Here is a 26,389-nt window from a genome sequence, read left to right on the forward strand (position 1 = left end):
AAATAAGGCAGTAGATACACTACAACTAAGCCTTAATGGTTCAGGAGACAGGGCCTTTTTGATACTATAGTTTTTTCTTGTTCTTTGAACAATTGTTTTGGAAAGCGAAGTGAGAGAAATTTGCAATCCTTACCTATGCCTCTTGATGGCCTCTCCCTTTGTAAAGTGCACCGGTTTGAGCAGATTGAGGCTGCTTTACAACAACACAGACTTACTGTCCCAGGGCCTGACATGGTCTAACGTGAAAAGGGACAGCTTCCACATCACTTCTGAATTTTTACCTATGCACCCCATGGGTAACAGAAGAGAGTTAAAAAAAAAAAGAAAAAAAAAAAGGGGGGGGGGGGTGAAGAGAGAAAAAAACAGAACTAAGTGCTTAAAAAATTTCATTCATCTACTAGCCTGACAAGTCTAAGGGAAGAATGCAGCACTGCATATACATTGCTGCCCACTGAATTTGCAGGAAGGAAGAACAATTAGAACTGCTGGGCAGGAAAAGGCCTGTTAGCACTGCTACCTTTAACTTAATCTTTAATCTCCTTCTATGCCTCCAACTTGTCACCGCAGACATTAATCACCTTACAGGTCTTATAGCTGTCTCAGGCTCATTTATATTATTTGTTTTAATGGTCTCTTTTATGTCGTTGGCTTTCTGTGGTATATAGTTTTGCCCTTGTATCCTGTTTACTGTTTTGTTCTATCAAGTGATGTGGTTTATTTTTACGCAGGTTTCCTAAGGCTACTGTATAGCCACAGGTTTTAGTGACCATATTACAGCTGGCCTCTACAGAGAGTACTCAGAAACAAACCATGAAATACTGCTCCAAATATTTTAGGAGCCTCTGAAGTCTCATTAACATGAACACTTCATATTTCACTAAATTTTATTAATGTTCTCTGTAATTCAGCGAATGGCAGAATGGTTGCACTCCTTAACAGGATTTATTTCTTAACTTGGAAAGAACAGTGATTCTCAACTATATAAAAATTGGAACATGGAAGAAGATAATAAACTGGCAAACACGAAAACAATTTTCTAGTCAGTGTTCTAGATTCAGATGAGAACTAGTGCTAGGCAGATTCATTGCATAAATGAATCTTTCTTGACAGACAGAATCATTGCATAAAACTTATAGCCAAGATTCTCAAAATTAGAAGTTAAACACATATGGGTTTTCAAAAGGACTGTTAATTTTGAGACAGTCCTGTTCAGAAGTATATAATGCCAAACCAGAGTTAATTAATAAGCACAACTTTAAAATACTATTAAAAGGACTGCTCCCTTCAAGGAACGGAAGCTGTGTCAGCTATGTCCGGAACATGTCTTCCACTGGCTGCTCTAAAAATTACGCAGGTCTTGTTTCTTGCAAACTATTTACCCCATGAGGATGCTCATAAAGGGACTGTAAGTGAATAGTGATAAGAATTACAATATTCAGAATATTTAGAATAGTTAATCACATTCGCTTTGAAATAGAATCAAAAATTTTCCCTTAGAATTGAAGCTCTTTTGACTACTGTGAAGAGTCCCCTATGGATTCTCAATGCAATAAAATATATATTTTATATGGTGAACTCCATAGATAATTATTTCACAGCATAGGAAATGATGAGGAAATAACAAGGAAAGTTGGGGGTGAGATTTTAAGAGAGGTAGTGACTCAGTAGAGACTTACTACCTCTCCACTGAGTCCATTTCAAAACAAATGGAAAAGCACCAACTTCTCTCACTTTGGTTATTTTAACTAGAAATAGAAATTTCTAAAAATAATGCCTACTTCACTAGCATTTGAAGGGGGAGCTAGTCTAGTGGGTAGATTTCATGTAGTTGAAAAATAAATCCATTAGACATCCCCCCAGTCTGAAATCCTTTTCCAGAAAGGCTCAGGAAGGTATAACCTTTCCTGATTTGCAGTAAGGAATGTATTGTGATTGTCTGACCTTTTATTAACCAGCTCAGAAGAGACTGAACTAAAACACACTTTGTTCATCATCTTTGATAGCTATAGATTGATGTCACCCCAAGGTAACCTGTGCGGCTATAGATTGTCCATTAGTCTAACCTCAGTAATGCAAGGCTTAAAAACAAATTTTGAAGGGAAGAATAATGAAAGTTATAGAGGTAATTGGAAAATGAGACACACTGCAATATTTGCTTACTCCCTTTATTTGATAACTGATATTGCAGACAAAATAAATCAATCAGTGCTTCAAGGAAGCATGTTCAGTGCTATAAGGTAGACTGATGGTTAAAATGGCAAAGTTGATAAGGAAGAAAAGCTATATATATATATAATGTGTTTAAGACAACAATTTAAGATCGACTAGCAACAGTTGATATTGGAAGAACAAGACCAGAGGTAATTCTAGTAAGAATATTTCAAGGCCTGCTTTTAAGAAAGAAGATGCTATGTTCAGAGGTACTGCACAGAGTATCATAGAAAAAAAATGGATGCTTTTGATGACTGAAGTAATAAAGCTGGAGTGAAACGAAGTAATCTAACATGAAAGGCCACGTACGTTAAAGTTACGGCAATAATTTCTGCTTTAATCTGAATTTATTAAATCACTGGATAACTGTAAGCCACCCTTTTCACCCTTGGCTGGGAAAAAAAGCAAAACCACCCTGTATCAGCATAAACTGGGTCACTTCCAAGTGAGCAAGGGAAGTGTTAATGCCACTGTAAAAAGCACTTCTGTAAATGATCTCCCTTCAATACTGTGCACAATTCTAGTTTACCACGTGCAAAAGAAACAAAGAAAGAAGATTCATTTGATTCAAAGAGATGTAGGAAAAGATATTCTGGGATGATAAGCATAATGGAGAGCCTATCTTTTATAAAAGAAGATAAGAAGAGTCTGAATCATTTACAGCAGTAAGATGAAGTAGAATAAAAGACGTCATTGTAGTTTATAAATACATAGAGATGAGAGGTATGGGTGAGGGTGAAGATCAGAGTTGAAAAAGAGTTATTTTAACTAATGGACAACGAGGGCATGAAGAATCAACATATATAAACATTTAGTCTGGAAACGAGACACTGTCTTGCCATGGGAACAGTAGTGTTATGAAGCAGCTTTCCAGCAACTGTAGCCCAATAAACCGGGGGAAATAAAAATACCTTCATTTAGGTTATCCAAGGGGTAATATGACTTGGTTTTCTGCACTATCAGATAATTGTACTCAATAATCCAAAAGAACGCTCTTAGATTGTCCTCCCAAGGACATGAAGAAAGATGTTTTCTATCGGGGCAATGACGAGTAAAGCAAGTGCGGGATGACTGTCAGAGAGGACACACTGATTTCTGACAGCCTACTCTGGTAACTGAGACAAAAGAGCTGGAAACCTCATCAGATTTGTTCCTCTCAACTTTAAAAGATGAGAGGCAGTGCCAAACACTCAAAACAATAACGTCTTGCCTTTATAAACAACCTTTAGTATCACTGGATATAAAACAGAGCCTTGGACATCTGCTGAGCATGCCTATTGGATTGGCATCAGTGCTCTCCCTCTGGCTCGCATGGAAGGTTACGGGGTCAGGAATGAGACAAGTTGTTCTTCAAAAACAATCTTCCATTTTGCCACTGGTAGCTTTCAGAATCCACCTCCTATATATATCTGAAGCCTGTTTCATTTAGCCTGCTTTAGAAATTTTCCTAGCGTCTTCTGGATTTCCTCTGCAAATCCAAGCCTAGCTGCATGTGCTGTGCTGAGTTACTGAGCACCAGGGATGTGTGAAGTTCAGGCTCTTGGCACAGCCCTGGGTAATACTGTATGTCCTGGTACAGATTGGGAACAGGCTGTCTAGGACTACTGTAAGAACTTCATTATTACAGAGGTAGCTTGGGACTGCTTTCTCACTGCTCCACCCAACATCCTTCTCTAGCCTTTAATTTTTCTGCTAATAAATGCTATTTTTAAACCGTGCGAGCCCTCTCCATATTTTGCACATTCTCAGCAGAGATGCAGACAGCCTCTATCCAGACAAACACGCCGTATGGACAGGGAATGACAGTAACCGAGAAAGTCAACACCAGTGGAACAGCGAGAAAAGAGAAAAGCCTCAGGCCTTGCTATCATCCCCCTATCTTCTGAATAGTCCTCCTGTTCTTTCCCTCTTGCCAGCAGACAACACTTGGCAGAGCCCAGCACCGTGCTGGATGAGATGCACAATGCACCAGCGTCACACGCCACCAAGTGCTTCTCCAGCTTCAGCCTGTGGGATGGTTAAACCAAAATACAGTTGTGGATTAACACGGTAACTGGCAAACTGGGCGACTCAGCCAGGTCGAGAGGGAACGCAGGTGCTTGGGTACTGGAATATGCAGTGTGAGATCATTAACACCCAGCTGATGGATTAAAAGAAAAGGCAAAGGAAATCTCTGAGGTCCCTGTGTCTCTTCCTTTCACCGGTCTGAAGACAGGACAGAAATATGGGCATGTGTAGGGGAGGGTGAGCTATTTTAACCAAAACATTTCATCCATCCCTAAATATGGTCACAAGATTTTAGATACTTGGCTTAGTCTTAAACAGTAAGATTCTGAATTATCTCCAACTGTGTAGGCTGTAAAAGAAAATGCATAAACCAGCAATCCTGCAAACTCCCTAGAAACGTATTCACTGCCAGTTTTTTTCTGTAGCTGTTATATTAATCAGTGTCTTAAAAAATTAGTATGCCCTACTATTATGTCTCTTTCAAGCCTAATAAGCAATGTTTTACAATTAACTTCAACTTGGTCTCCTTATTATCATTATCTATCATCTAGAGCTTTGAGATACACCAACAGTAAATGGCAAAGTTATGGCACCACAGATACGGGTTGCATTTTTTTTTTCAATGATCAGCAAACAGCAGTATTTCAGTGGCATCTTGGTTACTCTTAAGATTTCTAACCCAAATGGAAAATATGTGGAAAGATCAGCTGTTCTTGAAAATATTGCCAGAAAAACACATTCAAGGGATTTTGGCTGAATCGGAACTCAAATCATTTTCCAGAATATGGCCTTGAACCAACTCAAGAGATCAGCCCAGATTTCATGCTTCAGTTTTATATCTTATCAGATATTCACACACGAGTTCATCTCTAAAAGCTACATATACGCACATGTGCAAAAGTGTGAGCATACACACACCGAGTGTGACACTGGGGTGTAGTCAATGGATTTTATTGCTGTACTTGTAAATGTATATAGTCTCACAGAGACATCTCTCCTCATCTGCCATCTATAAGTGTTATATATATGGAGTGAGTGGTTCAAGGTATTATCCACATAAATTTGGAATAGTCAAATTATTTATAAAAAGGCTCAGTAATATCAGATTTTAATTGACAAATGTTGATAAAAATGGAATTTATATTGCCTCTCTAGACTCATGGGCTAATTTTTTTTCTTCTGAAATTGAACAGCTGCCAGAAGAAAATCAGAAATTATAAAGTGGAAGAGAGATGTAAGGCAGCATGTCAAGGGCTGGGAGTAGTATAGTAGAAAATGACCAGAATGAAATCCAGGTGGATTTAAGGGAGAAAGGAAGAGCAGCATTGCTGTGAACATCATGAGAATGGAGACAGGAATGGAGACAGAATCCAAGTTGACCAGAAATTATAATCAATAATAGAAATTGGGAACTAAAAATATCTTTGGAGTTAAACCCTGAATTATCAATAAAAAGAACTGCAATATGCTACCAATCATCAAATCTCCAACAGATGAATCTGCAGTAGATGGATTTTGCCGATCAACAGACATAGTAAATGTTGGTGGGTCTTATCTCATATCTCATTTGCATTTTAAAAATGCAAACTGTTATAAATTTGCTTTAATATATTGCTTTTAATTATGCTCTGATTTTTCATGTTTCCATGACTGCAAAGCTGGGTGACCCTACTACCAAGAGGCTGAATCACCAAACAAAGACTTCAAAAATATTAACACAAAAGAACATAAAAAAAAAAGAACAGAAACTTTCAAAAAATTACATTTAGGAAAATACACTTTTTTTAAAGCTCTACACTTGCAAATCTATGCAATGTACTGCTTTAGTATTATACTTCTGCATATTAAATCAAAAAAAATAAGAAAAAGCAGACTCCAATAACAAGAAAACATTAATTCAATCACATTAGGAATATACTGTTTTATGTGAGACTTCCAGTAACTACAATAGGCAGCCAAATTTAAACTGGCCCTAGAATTTTTAAAAACTGACTTTCTGATTGAGTTAGTTTTATAAAAGAGCTATCTAAGACCACAATTTAATTCTCTTCCACCAATATTTTCTGTTGTTTTGCTCGCAGTCCAGAGCTCCTTCATCTAATGTTGCTTTGCAGTCAATTTAATATTGATTAATCCTCCTGCATCTAGTAGCTCCCACTGATGTCCACTGAGCCCTGCAGGACTGTAAGGGCTTGTTTGCATAGATCTAGTTTCAGGATCAGACATTCACTTTGCAATTTTATTAATCAATCACAGTAACAAAGGATATCCAAAAACAGTGTTAAACATAGCTAATGGTTCCCTACCCTTCTTAATAAAAAGCCCAAAGCACAACAGGCAAAGAGCACCTTTTAAGAGTCAACTATTGTTAATATAAATATACTTTACAAAGCTTTCCATCATTTGCTTCTCAGTTATCAAGCCACTGCCATCCAGCCTTTTTCCCGGTCTCTTGCACAGCTTCCTATCAAGCTACAAATCAGATCTCACAGCCAAGGCTCTCCTTTCTCCTAAGACCTAACGCAGTTATATGTCATTAATAAGTATTGATTTACATCCCCAAGGATCTTCCACTTCTGTCTTAATCTCTCATCTGATCCATTTGCAGCATTTAAGTGAGGACTAGATATGCTTTCGAGGGACTGTTCAAGTTCAACAGTGCTTAAAAGAACTTAGGCCATAGTAGCTCCAAGTGGAGTTGGCAATTTATCTTGAATCTAATAACAGCAACAAAATCCATATTACTGCCTGCTACTCCACTTCTGCTGCTTTTCTTTGGTAGGAGGCCCAACGCATCCAGGTCCTGCCCAAATGGTACCACCGAGCCCCGCTTTGCCTTGGGTAGAGTGCTCACATGATGAGATGGTGAAACGGGTGTCTCAGCAACGAACATTGTGTTTCTTGCCCAAAGGGTTGCAATTCTCTCTCTTACTTCACATTCCACACATTTTCACATGTGTAAAGAGAAAGCAGCTGTGCCATATTTTTAGCTTAACTAGTTGAATTCGGAAGGAAAGCAAAGTATTATTTTGCACTATTGAGCATACTAATGACGCCTTTCCAACCTCATCACCATTCCCATCAAAACTAACATGTTAATTTACATTCTTCATATAGTACCAATTAGGAGCACAGCAGCACGATACCCTTTATGAGAAGCTATCTCACTATAAGAGGCAAAAACATAATGTTCTGATCCTGACCTCGTAATGACATACATAATGAATTACTCCAAAGAATACTGTTTATAAGAAGACTAAAACGTGTTCCTTACATATGCTTTAAAAAACATGTAACTAAAAAGGATGCTAAATAATTTTACTTTGAGATGGTGCCAGTGATGCAGAGTTGATTTTAAAAGGCACTGAAGTTTTATGCAAGGCAATTCTGCAGTACACTGACTATATAACCCTTCAATACTGCAAAGCATGTATGATTTCCATTTGCAAAAAGTGATGGAAGAAACAGTATTATGTTCAATGCTGTTTTCACAATACTATTCTCCTTCAGCTATACCTGTAACTGAATCACATCTTATCTAATTGAAAGCACAAATATGTCAACGAAAACATTAAGTAAATTACACACATCATTTCTAATTATGAATGACAAAAAAGGGGCACAATATCAATTTACCAATTTTCCATACTAAATAACAGCCTGAATTTCATGAAATATCTCGTATAGTCCCATTATCTAGAACTTTCAGCAGTATTTGGCTAAGAAATAAAAGATGCACTGCCTAGATGTACGTTTCTTCTTCAGCTCTAATGAAGGCCACCCAGTGGCCAGGTACAGCAATCAAAATACGTTCTCACCTACAGGTCTTTATACAAGAATCTGTGAACAGAAAAGTGGAAAAACAGTTGCTGTGCATTACTGCTTTAGCTCTGACTTTCTCTTTCAGGCTACCAGGCAGCAGCTGTGCAGCTGCTGTTGGAGGTATGTTCTGCTTCAGAGCAGCACACACACTGCCGATGCTGTATATACAAGATTTGAAGTAGCATTTGCATCATCTGGAGCTGCTCTTTTCCCAGCCTTTTCTCTCTCACAATGCAGCACTTCCACAGAAAGATTTACATCCATATAGCGTTCTGAGGAGTTTTAAAATAAATACATATTTTGACAACTTTAAGCTCAGCCAGCTTGAAAATTCAGCTAAAGTGCTTGTAAGATGTACTGTGGGTGCATAATATATCATGTGGGGTTAGCTGAGATAAAGGTTTAATAGCACACTTAAGAAATACCGTAAGATGGGTGCAGAGTAAAATATATATTACTCACCTATAATCTCACTTACGTATGTGTAAATAATATGAAAAGAGACTGAGATATGTGCAGTAATTCCAGTGTAAAACAAGTCTGAGATCAGCCGCAACACCGAGTGTTTTTCAACCACAATATACTGCTACAAAAATATTTAAAGTTGGTTGCAGTACACTGCACTAACCAACAGGCAGAAGAGCTACTGTAATAAGTCAGTGTCTATGAGAGATAATATTTTTCTTCTGATAGTTTCTTTCTTTATACAAAACTCTGGCTTGTTAAAGCTGACTTCTGTTTACTCACTGAAATATACGGCTTCATTTTTTTTCCACACACAATAAAAATTTCAAGTAATTTGTATACTTATGGAAATCTAAATTTTCGCCTCAGGGGTTAGGGTTTGGAAGTGTGTTTTTACTGCTTACTTATTTTCTTTGTTACTTTATACTTCTCCTTTTCAATAACCTTGAACACAGTGACCCCAGGTGGCAGATACAACGATGGCTGCTTTCAGAAGCTGAGCCAAACCTTCACGTTTCACCAAGAGGCTGAGAAGTCACGATGCCCTAAACCAAAAGTCCCCATCACCAGTGCAGGACAGCTCAGCCCCTGCTATAGAACTGGGGAGGGTTCACTCCAAGCAGGTCAATAAAAGTCCTTAGGGGACAGAGGAATAGCTCCTGCTAAGGTTTTTGTTTCAGAACCACAGCTCGCCATTCATGTAGCAAGATTTCTCTAACAATGCAGCCCTCAGCTTCGCTTGAATGCTGGAAGAAGTCCAGCAGCACCAACCTCCATGTGGGCTAATTCACGCTGCTGAGCGGCCAGGTAAATTACCCTGCACAAATCCTCAGGCTGTTGAAGCCAGGCAGTTTGCTTTGCCCAAACTTGATTGTTTCGGTAGTTCTGTACTACTAGCTTGCCCTGTAGACATGTACGAAGTTGCTTACAAAAGTGAGACATAGATCCAGATCCAACAAAAAACACTAAGTAGTCTCCAGCTCCTTTTTTTTTTTTTTTAATGTATTTTAATAGGACTTGTGCTTTTTAGCACCTTTCTGCAAGCCTCTGCTACCCCACCTCACTGTTCCAAGTACCTCTACAGCTCACTGGTTTTTCTCATTATACTGCCTGGAAAAAGCTTCAGCTGCGTGAAGTTTGCATTCTGTGACCCATAACAGCTTAATGTAAAACAGCACAAATAAAGCATTACCAACGCAAAATGGTAAATTAACAGTAGCCAGGCACACACACAGTAGCTCTTCCATCTTTACAAACCTGTTTTATTTCACAGGTACAATGGACTAGTGAGACATTTCTTCTGTCCTGGTGCAAGGCTCCAGCCACAAGAACAGCCAGCGCGGCTGCAAGGCTCTGCTCAGAGGCTTCACTCCAGGAGAGAAAAGCGTGCCTGAGAGTTGATGTAAACAAATTAATTTAAGTGCAAGGGGAGAATTTCAAGCTGCTCACCAAAAAAAAAAAAAAAAGAGCTGCCCAGCAATATTTATTAGATGGTACTTTAATTTGTATCAATTAGCCACCAAATTCATGTACAACATTAATTAACCTCACGTGCGTGATTTTCAGTCTTGAGCCAAAAGAGCTCTGGGAGAGACGAAGCACAGGATATGCCAATGCCTTTCCAGCTAGATTGCTCATCATTTGCTGAAGAGTCCCTTAATGGAGATGGAACTATCCTGCCACTGCCAGAGGGTGTCACCACGGCACTAGGACTAAGCAACCAAACAAATAAAACTGATAAATAAGAAGTGTGGAGAAGCTTACCAGAAATAAACTCTACACAAACTCTGCATGAATTTTGCCTCACTTCACCCATGGGCACAAAGAATGCAGTTAATATGGAGCCTAAAACCAACAAAACTCTGTATTTTCTTTTTCTCACTACATCTCTTGCACTCTAACCTGGTTTATAACACTAAGCATTGGAAGGAAGGAAGAAAGAACCTACCTATTAGAGCTACCTGCAGAATCTCCATTGCTCCTACACAATTTAACCTTGTTTTCCATGAAAGCATCCTTTGAAAATGAAACTATTCTAAATGCACATTGCTCACATTCACAGTAAGTGTATTTGTCAGGCAATTCTTTTAACAGGAAGTTACTGAAAAAATAAAAAATGAAATTTTCTGGCATAATTATATATAGCCTGGGTAATTAAAAATAATCTACATAGAACATATGCAAGTGAAGATCAGATTGAAGTGCTGAATTTGTCTAACATTCTAAGCCAGAAGATGGAGGAAGTCCCAAACCCAAAGAGCACAGTAAATGAAAGCACTTAGAAGCCATCAAAAAGAACCCGCAACATAAGGAAGACCCTAAGGTGCACTGAATTAGTACGCTTATTGTCTTTCTAGTCTAAATGCAATTTACGTATTACCAAAAAATGCTAGGAGTCATACAACCATGAGTCAATATGGTCTAGCATGGCCAAGAAAACTTCACGGTTGTCAAAATCTAAGAAGAGCTCCGTTAGGATGTGCACGGAAGGCACTGGACATAAAAAAGGGTTGTTTCGTAGCCCCTGCTCTGAAGGTGACTCAATAGCAGCGTGTGGAATAGGTTTGACAAGGAGAGCATGAAGTCCAAAGATGCCACAACAACTTGCCTAAGCCATTGAGCAGCTTTATTTCAGCAATATTTTTGTACCAAAAGTCAGGTAAACCAACTGATATTGCTGAGGATGGTTTTGATAGTGCTGCAAAACTCTTGTTCACCTGTGAAGGAATCAAACTGTATGTTCCAGTAATAGAATGATTATTTTGTATTCTTGGAAAGAAGTTCCAGTCAAAGCACAGGGTTTAATAAATAAGAAAGAAAACACGATACATGACATGCCACTAAAGAACAGCAAGTAAACTTGGATGAAAGGCTGCTTATGCCAAATCACTATTTTAAACCGCATTTCTAATAGCAAAGAAAAATCTGTATTGATGTTGTAACCATGCTGATGAAAGCAGCTGTAAAAGGAACACAGGTCAACTGTGGTGATGAAACTATCAGGAATTGGAATCATGGCACTGCTACAATATTTTAATATAGCAAATCCAGTCTATCATGGTGAAGGTTCAGTTAGCTGTTCTGGGAATTATCGGGATGTCAAAAGGCCAAGGTCTGTTTCTGGATATTAAAAAGTAATTCCCATTTGCCTCACGAAATCATGATGTGTCTCTGTGAGGAAAGGGCTTGGACCAAAGTTTATCTATTGGACAACAAACAGAGGAAAAATGAGCGAGTATTTCAAACGTAGCAGCAAAGTCTTCTTGCTAATCTTCTAAACAATAAATAAAATAAAATTCAGAAAATATGTAAATATATTGCTTTATTTCTTGTTTCTCCCAATCTTTTTAATCTTTAGACAGCTGACTTCATGATAAATAAATCTCACAAAATATCAGAAAAAAAAAAAAAAAGTGGAAACCTGAGCTGGAATTTGGCTTAATGACAGCAAACTCGGTCTTTCATTGCAAATTCAAAGAGTGATATCAGGAGGTCTAGCCTTTACATGGGCCTTGTAGTAACTGTAAATACAAAATTATCACGACAGTGAAGTGCTTTCCATTAATGTGAGTTAAAGCTCTACACTGCGCAGTTTATTCTTCTTACCTCAATTATCGCATCTGGAAAATCATTCTATTTATGTCAGCTTTTATTCTAGGATATTCATTCACATAAGTAAAGAATTTTCAAATCCTCTAGGATCAAGATACAAATCCACTTTTCTCATGCTTTTTTATCCACAGACAGAAGAGTGAACTGAATCTGATTCTGCAAACAGTGACGATAATTGCCAATATTCTAGTTAATTTCCAATCTTTTAGTTACCCAAATGGTGCAGGATTAGGACATAAAAGAACAGGGCACAAGAAGATAGGTTATATGTGGTCAGTGAAATAATTTTTGCAAGAAGCCATCACCATGCACTGCTCGTAAATACTTAGGAGTGAGCTTGGCAGACGTGGCTTTTTGGTCAAGAAAACACAATGTTCAGCACTGACACACCAGTCTCCTCGTCTGGTCACATAAGCGCTTTGGACAAAGCAGAAGGCTCAGTGGTACCACTGCTGGATGCTTCACCTTCCCTGTTAGCAGTGAGATCAACCATGATGTGCAGCACGACCAGATGACTGATTAATAGGTGGTAAGGCAGCCACAGCCTTCCTGATGCTATCAACCACAGAATTTCAGGGGCTCCTGAATAGTATCCAATCATTTGTAATTGAACTAGAACAATAGTTTAGAAAGACACCCAACATGTGCCTATTTCAGGCATCCAAAAATCAGTCAGGCCCCAAGCTTGGCTTTCAGGCATACCAAAGTCATATTTTCAAGTGTTTTGTTCACTAGAGATGAGTGCTGACTCTTCATTAACTGAAATAAATTTTCATGTCATCACATTTTGCCATCTCTGAAAAAAAACACGGAATATAATGGAGTACTTCAGAAAGTTCTTTAAGAACTAGCAGCAGCGGAGAGCCAAGCTTGATCTGAAGACTTCATGCAATGGAAAATCTGCCACATGCCGTGCTAATTTAAATTATGGATCCGTTCCCTGCTTACTCAAAAAAGCAAAAACTCAACTTTTCCAGCTTGAATGTGCCCAACTTCAGCCACCAGCTTTTGGATCTCACAAACCTCTGTCTATTAAAGAGACCTTTGCTGTCACCCACCTTTCCCTTTAGACCATGATCATGTCACCTTTCATTCTGCTTTGTTAAACTAAACACGCTCTGCACTTACAGAACTGCAGAGTGCCTTAAAACAGCATCTGATGCCATTTTCTGGATATGTACTACTATTTTCTATTTAATGCACTACATGGAGGACTGCATTATATGCTTCTAGTGCAATTTTTATCTGTCCACAGGCAGGTCTTCATATTGCTTATAAAAACTGAACAAATGTAAAAGAAATCAGAGTTTTTTGTTTTCTTTCTTTAACTCCAGGAAGCAAAAGGCAATTAGAAAACTAAATTTATTTTTATGGCCTTCTTTTAATAGAAAAGTAGAAAGAGAGAAAAGGAATATGATGGTGCCAAAGGGTTAACGCGTTCAGTTTGGGCCAGTCTCAATATCTGACTTAAGCAGCTGACAGTGCATGGTGTGTCAGTCTCTTACAGCTGTTCCAGTTGATTCAAAGACCATCTTTGTTTCTTGACATCTTAGCAACTGTTACTTTTTTCCGAAGACAATGATAGACCAGCTGTTACCTCACAAGATGCAATGTACTTCAGGTCAAAATCTTTAGCAAGGAACTTGTAAAACAAGAACTAAATCATTGTTTGGGTTTGTCAGCCTTTTCTTCATTAGAATAGAGTTCGGAGTCTAACAGTCAAGTAAGTTCCACTTGGTATTTCCATTAAGTGCACTGGAATGACAGAGAAATTTCATCTGTTTGCTAAGCTGAATCTTCTGTTTCTATAAGAAGAAAAAAAAAACACTGAACGCCTTGGTATTACAGATTATTTTTTGTTCTAAGGTTGGTTTCTGTCTCTCTATTCAGTGTTACTCGGCAGATGTCGTCTTGTAATGGAAATGAACAGGTCGAAATATTCACAATATAAAACGGGGATTTTCAAGAGAACCTTCTAAGAGTTGATAGTTCACTTCCCACTGTATATCAATCAATGTGAATATTTAGTTCCTTTAAGCTCTTTGAACATCCCCTTCTAAATGCATTACTAAGCAACTTAATCATACAGTTGATCCTCCGGTACCGGTGCCGGTAGTACTCCCACTTGAAAAAAGGTAGGCTTTCAAAACTGTGGAAGGTTGCAAAATCAGTCGCCTAATGAAGACTTATTAGAGTAGGAGTAACTGCTGACAGGTTACCTACAACCTTTCTGAAAAAAAGAAAAAAAAAAAAAAAAAAAAAAAGGAAGCAAAAAAAAAGGAAGCATCGCTTTAAAGAGCTTTGGTTGAAATAAACCATTGTTCTTCCATACACAGAGACAAATTACCGCTCCCAACAAGCTTCCAGCTGCTCTGATGCGAAGGATAAAGACTTGCTGAGAAGAGTGGTATTTTTTTATTCAACCTTTGTGTTTAATTCTGGAAAGCCTTAGCATTGAGTAATGCATTTTCAGAACGGCTGCCAGCTAATTGTTGTGTAAAGAAGCCCACAAAGGCACAGTCACATATACTGCAGTGGTAGAAAGATTTTACAAGGCCTGTTAAATTCAGCAGTCTTAATTTTTCTGTTTTACGTATACAGATACAGTATTTTTTTCATAAGCATACATGAATACTATTCGTCTTGGGCCATTTTTTCTAGGTTTAAAAGGACTTAGGTAAATTAATTCTCTGCTTTAAATCTGTTTTTCAGAATTGGTGACATACTGCCCATATGTAAACCACTACTCTATGCAGAATTAAAAATAACTGCCATTAGGAATGGCGCCACTAGTATTTGTGATGAAGAATATAAACTGTCTAACAAAACACTGAGGGTGAATCACAACCTCTAAAAAGCTATGAACTGACAGTATTTGTTTCTAAAGATAAAAATATCCATAAATACCAAATGTGTGTGCTTTTAGTTATGTTTAAGAGAATAACCTATCTACCAGGCCAAAAACTGACATCACAAAAATGATTCTGTAGTACAAAATCTGAATGCTGTCACGCTGCTGTAGAGGGATTGATAGTAAAGCAGATACAATCTCCTGATGACTGCTGAGCAGAACTTTGCATAACTAATTTAAAGAGTGCTGCCTGCAGGCACCACAATGGTAATTAAAGACAATAATTCTTGGGTAAATGAGATGGATGCACTGGAAAATAAAGTCAGTGTTAAATTCACAGCTAATCCTTGAATGGAGAATTGGATCATTTATTTTCCAAGTGGCTGGGCAATTCTACCTGGTTTCATTTCCATCACTACTGCCAGACGACTCTTGTCTCCAAAATCCATAACTTCTAGTTTAAGTAGTATTCCTCATTGGCAAGCTCCAATTCAGCAAGACTGAATCTGCTTCAATTTAAATACATGAATAGTTCCTTTGACATCCACAGCAAGTCAATGAACAATCACATTTACAGTTAAGCATGCTCTTTTGAAAAGCATGCTGAATCAAGCCATAAACAAGGCATAGAAGACACAAGGGAAGGCTGGATTGCCAGACAGTTTACCTGGAAAATATCTTGGTATTATCCATAGAAGGAAACCTTTTGTTTAGTATGCTTTGGTTCATTTGAGAGATACGTTTCTTCTTTGTGGTTATTTACGAGCAGAATTCAAAAAACAGGCTAATCATCAAATACGACTAAACATCAGAAAAAATCTCTCACAGACTGCTTGTGCACCAGTCTCCTCAGTACCAAACCTGTAGCATATACATATAGTTTCTGTATTCACATACTCTGCCCCCATACTACCACAGTCTGCTGACCATCTCCTAGAGTTCCAGCACAGATGGGACATTCACGCCTCTGCAAACCTTCACGGGATGCAGCCCACCCCTGCACAGGGTGGATGGGATGATGCAGTCATCCTCTCCCTGTTGCTGCTTTCAAAAAGGAGGAGGAAGAAACTCCTCCGACAGTTTGGTCACATAAAAAAAATGAACATCATACAAGGAAGCCATGTTACTGACTCAAAAAAGCCCTCTGCCCCTAGCTCTGCAATTTCTCTCACATCTCTTATTCTTTCCATCTCTCACCTTCTGAGTGGCTTACCTCTACATTTTGAGCATTCTTGGCAAGGAACAATTGCTCATTATAGAGGTATTCACACCACCTATTTCAATAATCTGATTTTGTCCAGTGACTACTAAAGGACCTCAAGGTGTGTTTTTTCCATCTCTTAATTTGATTTCAGTCACTGCTGCTGCCAAAAGGGAGATCCTGCCCTGCCCTCTTCCCTCAGCTGCACGTTACCACTGCCTCCCTTAGGCAAGCTGAAGGATTTCTGCAGCCAGGTAGAGGGTGGAAGGAACTGATCTGACTTGAAAACTATCCCTACAAGGGGAGGGTGGGGACACCACTCTTCAGAGAGCTGGGCTGGCTACCTGTGGCTGCACAAGTGCTAACGCCAGCACAAGAACAGCAAAAGCAATGAGTAGCCAAGTCTTGCGCTTACTGCGTTACTTCCTCCTTTGGTAGCAGCTCCGAGTTGGTTTGGGTTAAATCAATTGTGAAACCATACCCTGAGGCTCCCAGCTTAGGTGTTTTTGAGCAGTAGCCAACTTAGATGCCTACAGCAGGCAGAGTAAGTATCCTCCCTAAACATCCACGTGGTTTTAGCACAACGTGGACTCCTGGAGCTACAGAAATAATAAAGCAGTTTCATGGGAATGGAAGTTTTCTTGCACTGTTCCGCAGACTGTGTGCAATATATGAAGAAGCACAGGCAGAAGCTAGATCTGTGTTTGTTTTTTAACAAAGGAGTTAAGTTACAAATGTAATGAAAATACAGGATGTGTAATGAATATGTCATAGCTGTGGCATCCTGTTTCTAAAATATCTTGCTCCTGAATGGTGCCGTCTTAGGTTTCTTCCACATATATGAAACTTTCCAGCTGGCCTGCAGCCAGTGCTTTAGTAAAACATGGTGTTATGCAGAAGTGAATAAAGCTTATAGTAGTAATAATGTCCTTGAAATTAACTAATCACCAGAAGTTTCAAAAATATTTTAATATCAAATCAACAGGACAACAACTAAAATTCACCTGTTAGCTAAAGTAAACCACTTTTCTCCATTTTAGATTATGCCTACGCTGAAAAAGTCCCCAAAAGTCATTAATGATCTGGATGACATAGGTTGTGTTTTCTGAATTTGAAGACCATACCTAGCTGTAAAGGAGCTACAAGCAGTTAGAAACAAGGTAAGGATGTAAAATGACTATAAATTGAAGAAATGGACTGAGAAAATAGCAATTGTGTCTTTACTGAAAGTTAATCTAAGTATTATGTTTGGGTAGAAATAACCAACAGTCCAAACACATGGTGAAGACTCACTGCCAAGGTAGCATTTATGCAGAAAAGGATTCAATGATTCCAAGGATCACATGCTAAATGGAAATCAACAATCTCCTGTTGCTGTGAAAAATACAAAGAAACACGAAAGATGTGGACCAACTGAAGAAACCTGAGGGGAACAAAAATGGTCAGTGGTCTGAGGAACCTGGTCTGCCAAGAAAGATGGGGAGAATTAGATTGAATAGAAAAAACAAAAGATGTGAGAAGAAACAATAAAACCTTCAAATACATTTAAAAATGAGAAGAGAAAAAAAAAAAAGATATAAACAAGGAATACACAAACATCTCTACTACTAAGGATCTAGGCACAACAAAAACAGAGCTAAGAGACTTCTCCCATCTAAACACAGGACATACTAAATTATGTTCAAAGAAATTGCCTAACCAGTCTTAACAATCACAGACTCTACAATCTAAGTGTCCTTACCACTAGAAATTATTACCACATGTCTAGTTTACATCCATCTTGTACAATTTAAGCCTAATTCTGATGTTTTGTCTTCAGGAGACAGACACGTTACTCATTTCCGCTTTGAGGCTGCCCATTATACATTTTCAGAACGTTACTGTATCTCAGTGCTGAGGAAATCTTAATTTGGACTTTAATGTCCTTCAAATAGTGTATGTTTACGCCCAGTATCTCTCTATAGGAGCCAACTTGGGCCCCAATCACGGCTTACAAAACTGCCTGAATTGGAGACAACTTCGTTAAAAAACTTGTAAGGAGGTCACAGAATATCTTTCTGAAAGGCTAACAGCCAGATGATGGTATCTACAATACCTGTGTCCAATTCTATCTATAGTATCACAGTAGTGTCTTCCCGCCACAAAGTTTGAAAGAGTGCTGGGAAAAAGGTAAGAATTTTTACTTTGAGAAAACTCTTGATTGATTTAAATGCCAAACAAAAGTGCCAATTTTCATGTTATGTGTTGGCTCTGATGAGCATAGAAAATAAAAAAAAAAGCCCTTTATCCTCACATCTTTGACATGCAGGCAACAAGCAAGCAATGAAACACTGTGTATTGCTGTAATAAATACAGCCATTTTGTCTATCATTTAGTTTACTTGTTGCTTTTCTGTGCCTTTGTAAGAGCTCGATATTTTAGCAAAAGTATTAAATAAATTTTTCTAACTTTTGTTTCCAAAGTACTTTCACACCAATATACTGTTCAAACAAACCAATTTATTATTCATCCAAGTAATAAATTACACAGAAATATTCTGAAAGCTGTTACAGCCATCACAGCTGCTTATACAGAAGCAATAAAGAATAGAATCCTTGTAAAAGTTATGCTATCAGCAAAAACTCTAGAAGTGGAGTCTGGAAGTGCACATTAAATAGCTATCTACACCCTCTGCTCCTTCATGAAAAAGTTTTACATAGCCTTAACATATTAATTTTGCATAGCATTTACGTAAATACATAGTGAACATTTACCCATTCCACTACTTAATGCGGTGAAGAGTCCACCACACTTCTGAACACGGACTGAAAGGCACAGCTCATGATTCACAGCGGAGCAGGCACTGGTGACATCCTGGCACCAAGATGACGTGCCTGCTGATCTCAGTCCTGCTTTCTCATTCACTGGTTATGCTGCAGTTACATCTCCTTCTCCTCCTTGACTATCGTCAGCTTTGGGTCCGACTTGCATTCCCACAGCAGGTTTCCTCCAAACCTTCTCATTGTCCCCTTCAGGCCAGAGTCCTCAGTGGCTGCCCCAGTCCAGCAGAGACTGAACAACCTGTCAATGAAATGATGAGATGAAATATTTTTTATTTTTATCCACAGAAGGAAAATGAACAATCTCTTCCTTCTTTTTCCCCCTTTACTATACAACGTCATAGCAAAACCAAGGGTGTGTACTTCTATTGCAGCATTACATGCTGAACCAATAAAAATTCTTGCAAGCTACACTGCTAGGTTAAAAGAGATTAGGACAATCAAACTAGCCCCTTGTCACCAGTTCTGACTTTATACACCATTTCACAATGAGGAAGCCTTAGAGGATGTTAATCTGCTGGAAATCCAAGAGTGGGAAAGAAAATAAATTGCTGCCAAGCTATGGGTGTAATTTTATCTTCGCATAGATATAAATCATTCATTGCCTGCTGAGTGAACAAAAACTACTAAGTAGAGAGGGCATCAATACAACGCACCCTGCCTTGCTGATTTGTCCCATATGCAAAATTCTCAAGTGCCACATACCAAAAGAAGGGGGAAAGTTTATGCAAACTCTAACGACCTTCAGAATTAGGCCTGTTAGGAGCATAGTTGGACCTGAACCATGAGATCATGTTGGAGCTAGGAGGAATAAGGTCAGTAAGGAGCTTCTTCACTTTATTCAGCCATCAGAACCAACAGCATAGGTCACCTAACATAACTTCCTACCCGCATTCTGGAGGGAGACTACAAAGATAACAGAAGAAAATATTTCAAAAAGTGCATCTAAGTGTAATTTAATTTTTAAGTTCTTTTTATTAAGCACAAATGCCATAAGCAAGGATTGGTAGTGTTTTATTAAAGAATTTTAACTGTGACTTCATCTAGGGCACAACAGAGAAACAAGATGGCTTCTGCTCTCAACTGAAGTTAAAGACAAATCATGGCAAAGAACATTATCTATATAAACTAAATTTATGGTTATAATGCAAAAATACCTCACAGTTAATATTGTCATTTCACTTTTCCCCAGTAAAAATCAAAAGAGGGTGAATGCATCTTACCTGGCTATAGGTCCAAATCCACCGACGTTCTCTCTCAAAGCTCTCAAGGCTGTTCATCCTTGAATAGGCTGCCGAGCAGTTCCTGGATCTTCTGGGTGCACAGCACTGTCTTCTGCATCAAAAGTTGTTCTGTGCTGCTAGGAACACCCCCAGAGCCGTCACACAAGAATCAGTTATGAAGCACTGTGCATATGTATGTGAGGCTTCAGGGGGCACCAAATCAGGACCAGACAGGCACCAAGTTGCTGATCTTGCAGTGGTCGTAACTAGCAGGTTGTTAGAGTGCTCTCTGCCTTGGAAAACTTGGTGGTCAGCTCCATAGCTTCTGCATGATGTTTGTGCATCAGTATGAACTATGCTTTTCCAAAAACATCTTGCTGGACTCACATCTGAGCTTAAGTAATATGCTTCATTGCCCACCTAATAAAACTCTCTTCCAAGAGTTTTGGGGTGGAGTCACGAAGGAAGCGGAGTATGGAAGAAACACAGAATGAAGGGCAAAACCCCCACGTGAACAGAAGCCAGCCAATATGCCATCATATGGGGTGGGGGAAAGGAGGAGAGAGCAGAGTTAAAGCACGTGTGCCTAGGGACCTGCAGGATGATATAAGAGCACTATGAAAAATCCACGCTCAACTGCCAGCTGTTAAATACATCCTAACTGCAAAGCAGACACACCAAAGTCTGAAAAAAGTGAAAGGGCCAAGGTTTGCCAAACATCCCAATGAAAAAAAAGGAAACCAAATCAAAGCACATATACAAACCCAGACATGAGGCTGCTCCTAAAAGACTGTAACCGAGTTTGGGCTAATAACTAGCCAAAACACAAGCATAAGCCCACAGTGTAAGCACACCAATACATACCCATGTACTCTCTGCAACTCACTAAGCTGTCCAGTTCATAATTAAGCTTATCAACCCCAAGGCATCCCTGTTTTCCCACGGGTCTTCAACGGTTATCCTCTGCTGGTAAGTATTTCACAGAGATTTTTAATATAGTATGGCACTTGTGTTGGGTGTGAAATACTCTAATAAAAAATCAAAACCAAACTATACCTATTAAAACACAGTAAGGGACTTTCTGAAGCCCCGATGTTGCTTTAACTTTTTACAGTTAGCTTCTTACCAATTCTAAAAAATAAAAATAAAATAAAATAAAAAATGTGATACATCCATGTGAATTTGAAGTTTTGCTGTTAGCGAGCACGTAACAGACCAGTCCCAGACAAAGAAGGACACACATAAAATATCCATCAGGTGCACGTGTGTAAATGCAATTAAAAAGCCACACATTCCTGATTTTGCAGATGAGAAAAAGAGCTTCCTTAGAGTTAAAAACACATTTCCACTTACAATAATGGGCATTTCGCCACTGACTTGGAAAGAACAAAGGACGTTAACTCAAGTTTTATCAAGATTTTACTGAAGTCAGGGATAAATCCCAAGAGAAACCAGTTGACTGCCACATCACTTTTCACAGCTGCACTGTTCTTTATATTATTAGCTACTCTTGAACCACACATTTTGACAAGAGTTACTGATAAACTATCTCCGTCACTTTTAGTATTGATGCAGTTACAGTTTCTCATTTATTGCACTTTTCAGTATAATTTTACACCAGAGAGCATGTGCATGTGTGTATACATGTGTGTGATAGATAGCAAACCTTTTTTAAGCATGGCATATAAAAAAATGCTATCTAAAATAAAACCATGAATGTAAACCTGAACAAAATTATTTGAAACACCAGTCCATCCTTCCTCCACCTGAAGACCTCCCAAATCTTGGAGAATGGTCAACCACAAAATTAAATGAAACAATGATACTGTCTTCAGTGTAGAAAGCACTGAAGAAAATAAACACCACCACTGCAGCACAAAAAAATCAAATATCTTCATCTAGTTTTCCACCATTCCAAGAGGACAGAACCCTAGCCGAAGTCATATGCTATATACTTTAGGGAACTACCTATCTGCATCAACCAGATGCAAACTGGAAGTGACAGCAGTGATATACTGCAACTTGCTGACTCCTCCACACTTGACAAGCAAACACAGATAAGAACAATGGCATGACTTCAAGAATATGCTCACTAAAATACAAAGAAAGGACAATTTATTTGTTCATCACAATCCTGTCCGCAAAAGCAGGGTGCACTGTCTTTCTGTGACTTCATTTTTCCTCCAACATGAGCAATACCTCGTTATGCTTGTCATGAGGCCTGAATGTGGCACCTGAGCAAGGCAGATGATATACAGCTGACTACGCCCTAGTGCAAAATCCAGAAACCAAGAAGATTCTAAAGCTTTTGACAGCAGAGGCAGTACACACCTGGTAAAGCCGTAGTTTGAGGACTGCAAGAACAGGCAGTCTATGACCCTTCTGCAGCACACACGGGAGTAACACTGTGAACATCTCTTCCCTCCTACCACGTATCTACAACAGGATAATCTGGCTGACACAAATAAACACTGGGAATGGTTTGGAGACACCATAACCATGATGTACAATCAACAAGGTGCAGGACAGAGCATTTTTCCCTCCATCTTTCCCTCTCACACCTACTTAAGATAACATTTTACCAAAATGTGCCTTTTCTAATCAGAAAACCCACCCCTCCAGTGCTTGTCATGGTAGCATGCAGATGGTATAATTAGGATTTTCAGCAGTTCTGTTCAGGAATTCTCTGTTGTGGGTAAAAAAAGCTTGAAGAAATGTGCAGTTAGTCCTCTTCTAATTACTCCAGAAATCTGCATGCTAATGTGGTATCATAATAATTAGGATTGCAAAGTAATTAAACTGTGTAAATCGCTGCAAGAGGGAGCAAAATTTGCACACTTGAGAGCGTGCTTTGATTGAAAGCGTACGAGTATCCCATTGAAGGACTGTATTGCTTGATGTGCTGCCAGTAATAAAAACGTCAATGCAGACAGAATCTTTGTCCTTTCTCACCACAGGCACAGCTGATTTTAAAATATTAAGCATGTCTGAATGGATTTGAATCTGTTCTTTCTTTTTTAGCTTGTGATTTTAACCTCTTCATAATATCGTGGGAGGGAGCATGTCTAGTATAACTCTAACACATCACTGAGTAGTTCTGATCCCTGAGGAGCTTTCTCAGCTAAAATTTAACACAATTTCTTGTCTTCAGGTCAAGCTACAGAATCCTTAGAATCATAAAGCACCTCATACCTTCGTTCATTGTCATCAAGATGAGCAAAGAGCACGTTCTTGGAGATGGCCTTTGCAAGAGCAGTCATAGTCTTATAGTCCTTTGGAATAACCTGTAGGAGAAAAGGAGGAAGGGTAGGTTGTATTTCTTCATAGATCTTGAAATCTATAGAAAATTCCATTATTCAAGATAACGGATGCAGTTTGATTTCAACCACAGGCAGATTTTAGCTATAATATAAAGTCACTAAGAAAGTAAGAAATTACAGTTTTTATAACATGAGGACAACTGAAAAGCAAATACAAGATCTGGGATAAGAAGCTCTGGACCAAATTGCAGTCATGATCTCTTGCTATATTACAAACACCCTAGCTGTTCAGCTTACTACTGAAAAGTCCAGAGTAGATAACCAAAATCACTAACACATTCATCTCCAGCTTTTCTGGCTGATAATAGAATAGTATTGACTGGTCTTTCTCAGTCACAACCTGCAGCAATGCAGAGACCACAAAGCAGAGACCTACATGTAGGTGGGTCTGGTGGGACAGGGACACAGAAAACACAGGAAAGATCCTTCAGATGTCCCAGCAATCAGGCATCTGAGCAAATTGAAATACCTGGAACTATCACTTGATCGTGACTTTTATCACTTTTCTAAGTAATCATTGAATTTTCTCTTCAAGCAGATAATCTACTTTGCAACAAGGTTCCTTTTCTGTTAGTTGGTAAACTACATGTTCTGTCAGATGTGTTGACTGCTTTCTCTGGTTTCAGGAATGAAGCAATGAAATAACCCTCTGTAGAGAACTTTCTTTGTGCTCCCCAGGATGGAACCATGCCAGATGTTTGCTCAAATCACACAGTTAAATCTCCTTTGATTTTGTCTCAAGTGACATAACTCATTGCACTGCCTTTAGCACTACTCATCCTATAGCTCACCCCTTCAAGGGATCCTTTAAATTGACTTACGACCCAGATGTGTTTCTATCCAACACCTGAATTCAAGCCAGTGGTTCTTCCAGGCTACTATGTAAAAATCCATCTGTTTGCAATAGTTTAATACAACCCTTGCCTTGCTTTTTACACTTTTAAATGTTTCATAATTTGTTCTTTCAGTGTCCCCCTTTCTTTCTCTGCTCCAGAAACCTCAACCGCAAACACACAGCCATGGGATTCATCTGCTTATGGCAGAAGACAAAGCACTGACACAAAACCTCTCAGAGCTAGTTCTATATTCATTGCAGCATCTACAGCCTGACAGGAAACTATCCCCTAAATTACTATTATTTTTTAACCTCAGTCAGCTAATTCTAGGAAATTAAAATCACAACAGCCCTTGCCACAGAACACACAGAATATGATCTGCATTGCTTCTTCTGGCTCTAGACCGATTACTGGCTACTAATCCTACTGTTGGGGCTTACTGGCATCACTGCTGAAAAAGGAAGAAAATAAAGAAAACTTCAGGTTCCATTAGAAACATAAATTACTCGGGGGTGTGACCTGAGTGTGGGAAGGAATATTTCCTTCGATTTTCAGAAGAGTCATGTGGAGCCCATATTAAACAGAGACAAATGTTACCCTTTCTTGGAAGTTTTTAAGGAGGATATTACAGACTGTACAAAAAGAAAAATGTTTGAAAGTGGCTTTTAAAGCATCATGCAAGATTTAACAGTGCAGTGCATTAATACTTGGACCACAGTGTTGTTAAAACATACCAGGTACTTGCAAGCACTATTTAACTCCCACAAGAATACTCTTCCATAATTGTAAGGATGAAAAGCTTTCCTAATTCTTTATTTCCTGGGACAGAAAATCCCAGGGTAGCCTGCAAACTTGTATCATACGTGGATGACAGAAGCACAGCTGACTGCAAATGTAAGAAGTGTTCCGCCAAAAAACAGTGACCGACAAAATGTATTCTCATAAAGTAAAAGCTCTTCAGGTTAAATTTACTCCAGGCATGCATGAATGCACATTAGTAGAATCTGTCCACCTTATGAAACACATTTTTAGCCTAGCTCCTTAAATAAATATGACATTTTTTATTATATTGCCTGTCATTTAATAAATTCTGAAAGCTTTGACCAGTTTCAAACAATTTTGCAGAGTTATTAAGAGGTATCAATGATATGAACTAGCTAGTCGCTTTCATGAAAAAGGCAGTTAAGGAAGAGAAATCTAGAGGAAGGAAAGGCCACAGCGTGTAATCAGCATTTATTTAACAGTAGAGAATCCATACAGAAAAGTGCTACAGAAAAGCAGGATTTGCAGGTTTTACTGCTTATGGGATTTCTGTTTTGGAGAGATCTGTGTCCTGGGAGCAATTTGTGCAACTAAGCCAGGCTTAGAACATTATATTATGCACCTTGCTATGGCAGTGATCGTAAGTTGACACAGACGGTTTATTTTTAAAAGGAAACGGATTCTCAAACTTCTACTATAACGAAACATGAGCTTAGCTCTCTTTTACATTATACATCAAGCTTTTTAGAAGTTCAGCCTCCAAAAGCAAGGCCAGCATGGCTACACAGACACAGTGAATGCACAGCTACTCTGAAACTTGCTGGAAAGCGTCCCATGGGAGATACTGGCCAATGATTTTCTAAAGCCAAAAATTAGTAGCATTCAAATAGAACAAATGCAACCTACCCAAACAAAATATCCATTTGAAAGGACTTATTAAATAGTCCTAGGTTTCCATATTCTGAATGGCTTACAGATACTTTACATATTACTTCTAAGAGGACCTGATTTTCATGTAAATAACTGAGGAGTGGACCTGAAAACTACTGTCAGGTAAAGGCTTTGACAATGTCAGACCCTCACCTGTGTTGTGGTATCTATTTCTGCCAATGACATACATAGACAAGACCCAAAGTGAACTATTCAATTAACAGCCACAAGTTCTAGGCAAATTGTTCCTCTCTCAGCAGTTCCCTCATGTCTCTCTTATATTCTAAGATCTTATTTCAGTAATATTCCTTTTACTGCATTATTCTAACT

The 26,389-nt window shown here is 38.6% G+C and overlaps 1 protein-coding gene across 1 annotated transcript in view; it reads right to left on the minus strand.

Moving 5' to 3' along the window:
* The window catches only part of PRKAR1B (protein kinase cAMP-dependent type I regulatory subunit beta), a 97,534-nt gene that overhangs the window by 56,427 nt on the left and 14,718 nt on the right, over positions 1-26,389 (minus strand). The window contains exon 3 of the mRNA XM_084295861.1: positions 23,404-23,495. Coding sequence (XP_084151987.1) covers positions 23,404-23,495 — 92 coding nt within the window. The remainder of the gene's footprint in view (positions 1-23,403; positions 23,496-26,389) is intronic.

The sequence above is a fragment of the Netta rufina genome (genome assembly GCF_964035555.1).
Source record: "Netta rufina genome assembly, chromosome: 15".
Lineage (NCBI taxonomy): Eukaryota > Metazoa > Chordata > Aves > Anseriformes > Anatidae > Netta > Netta rufina.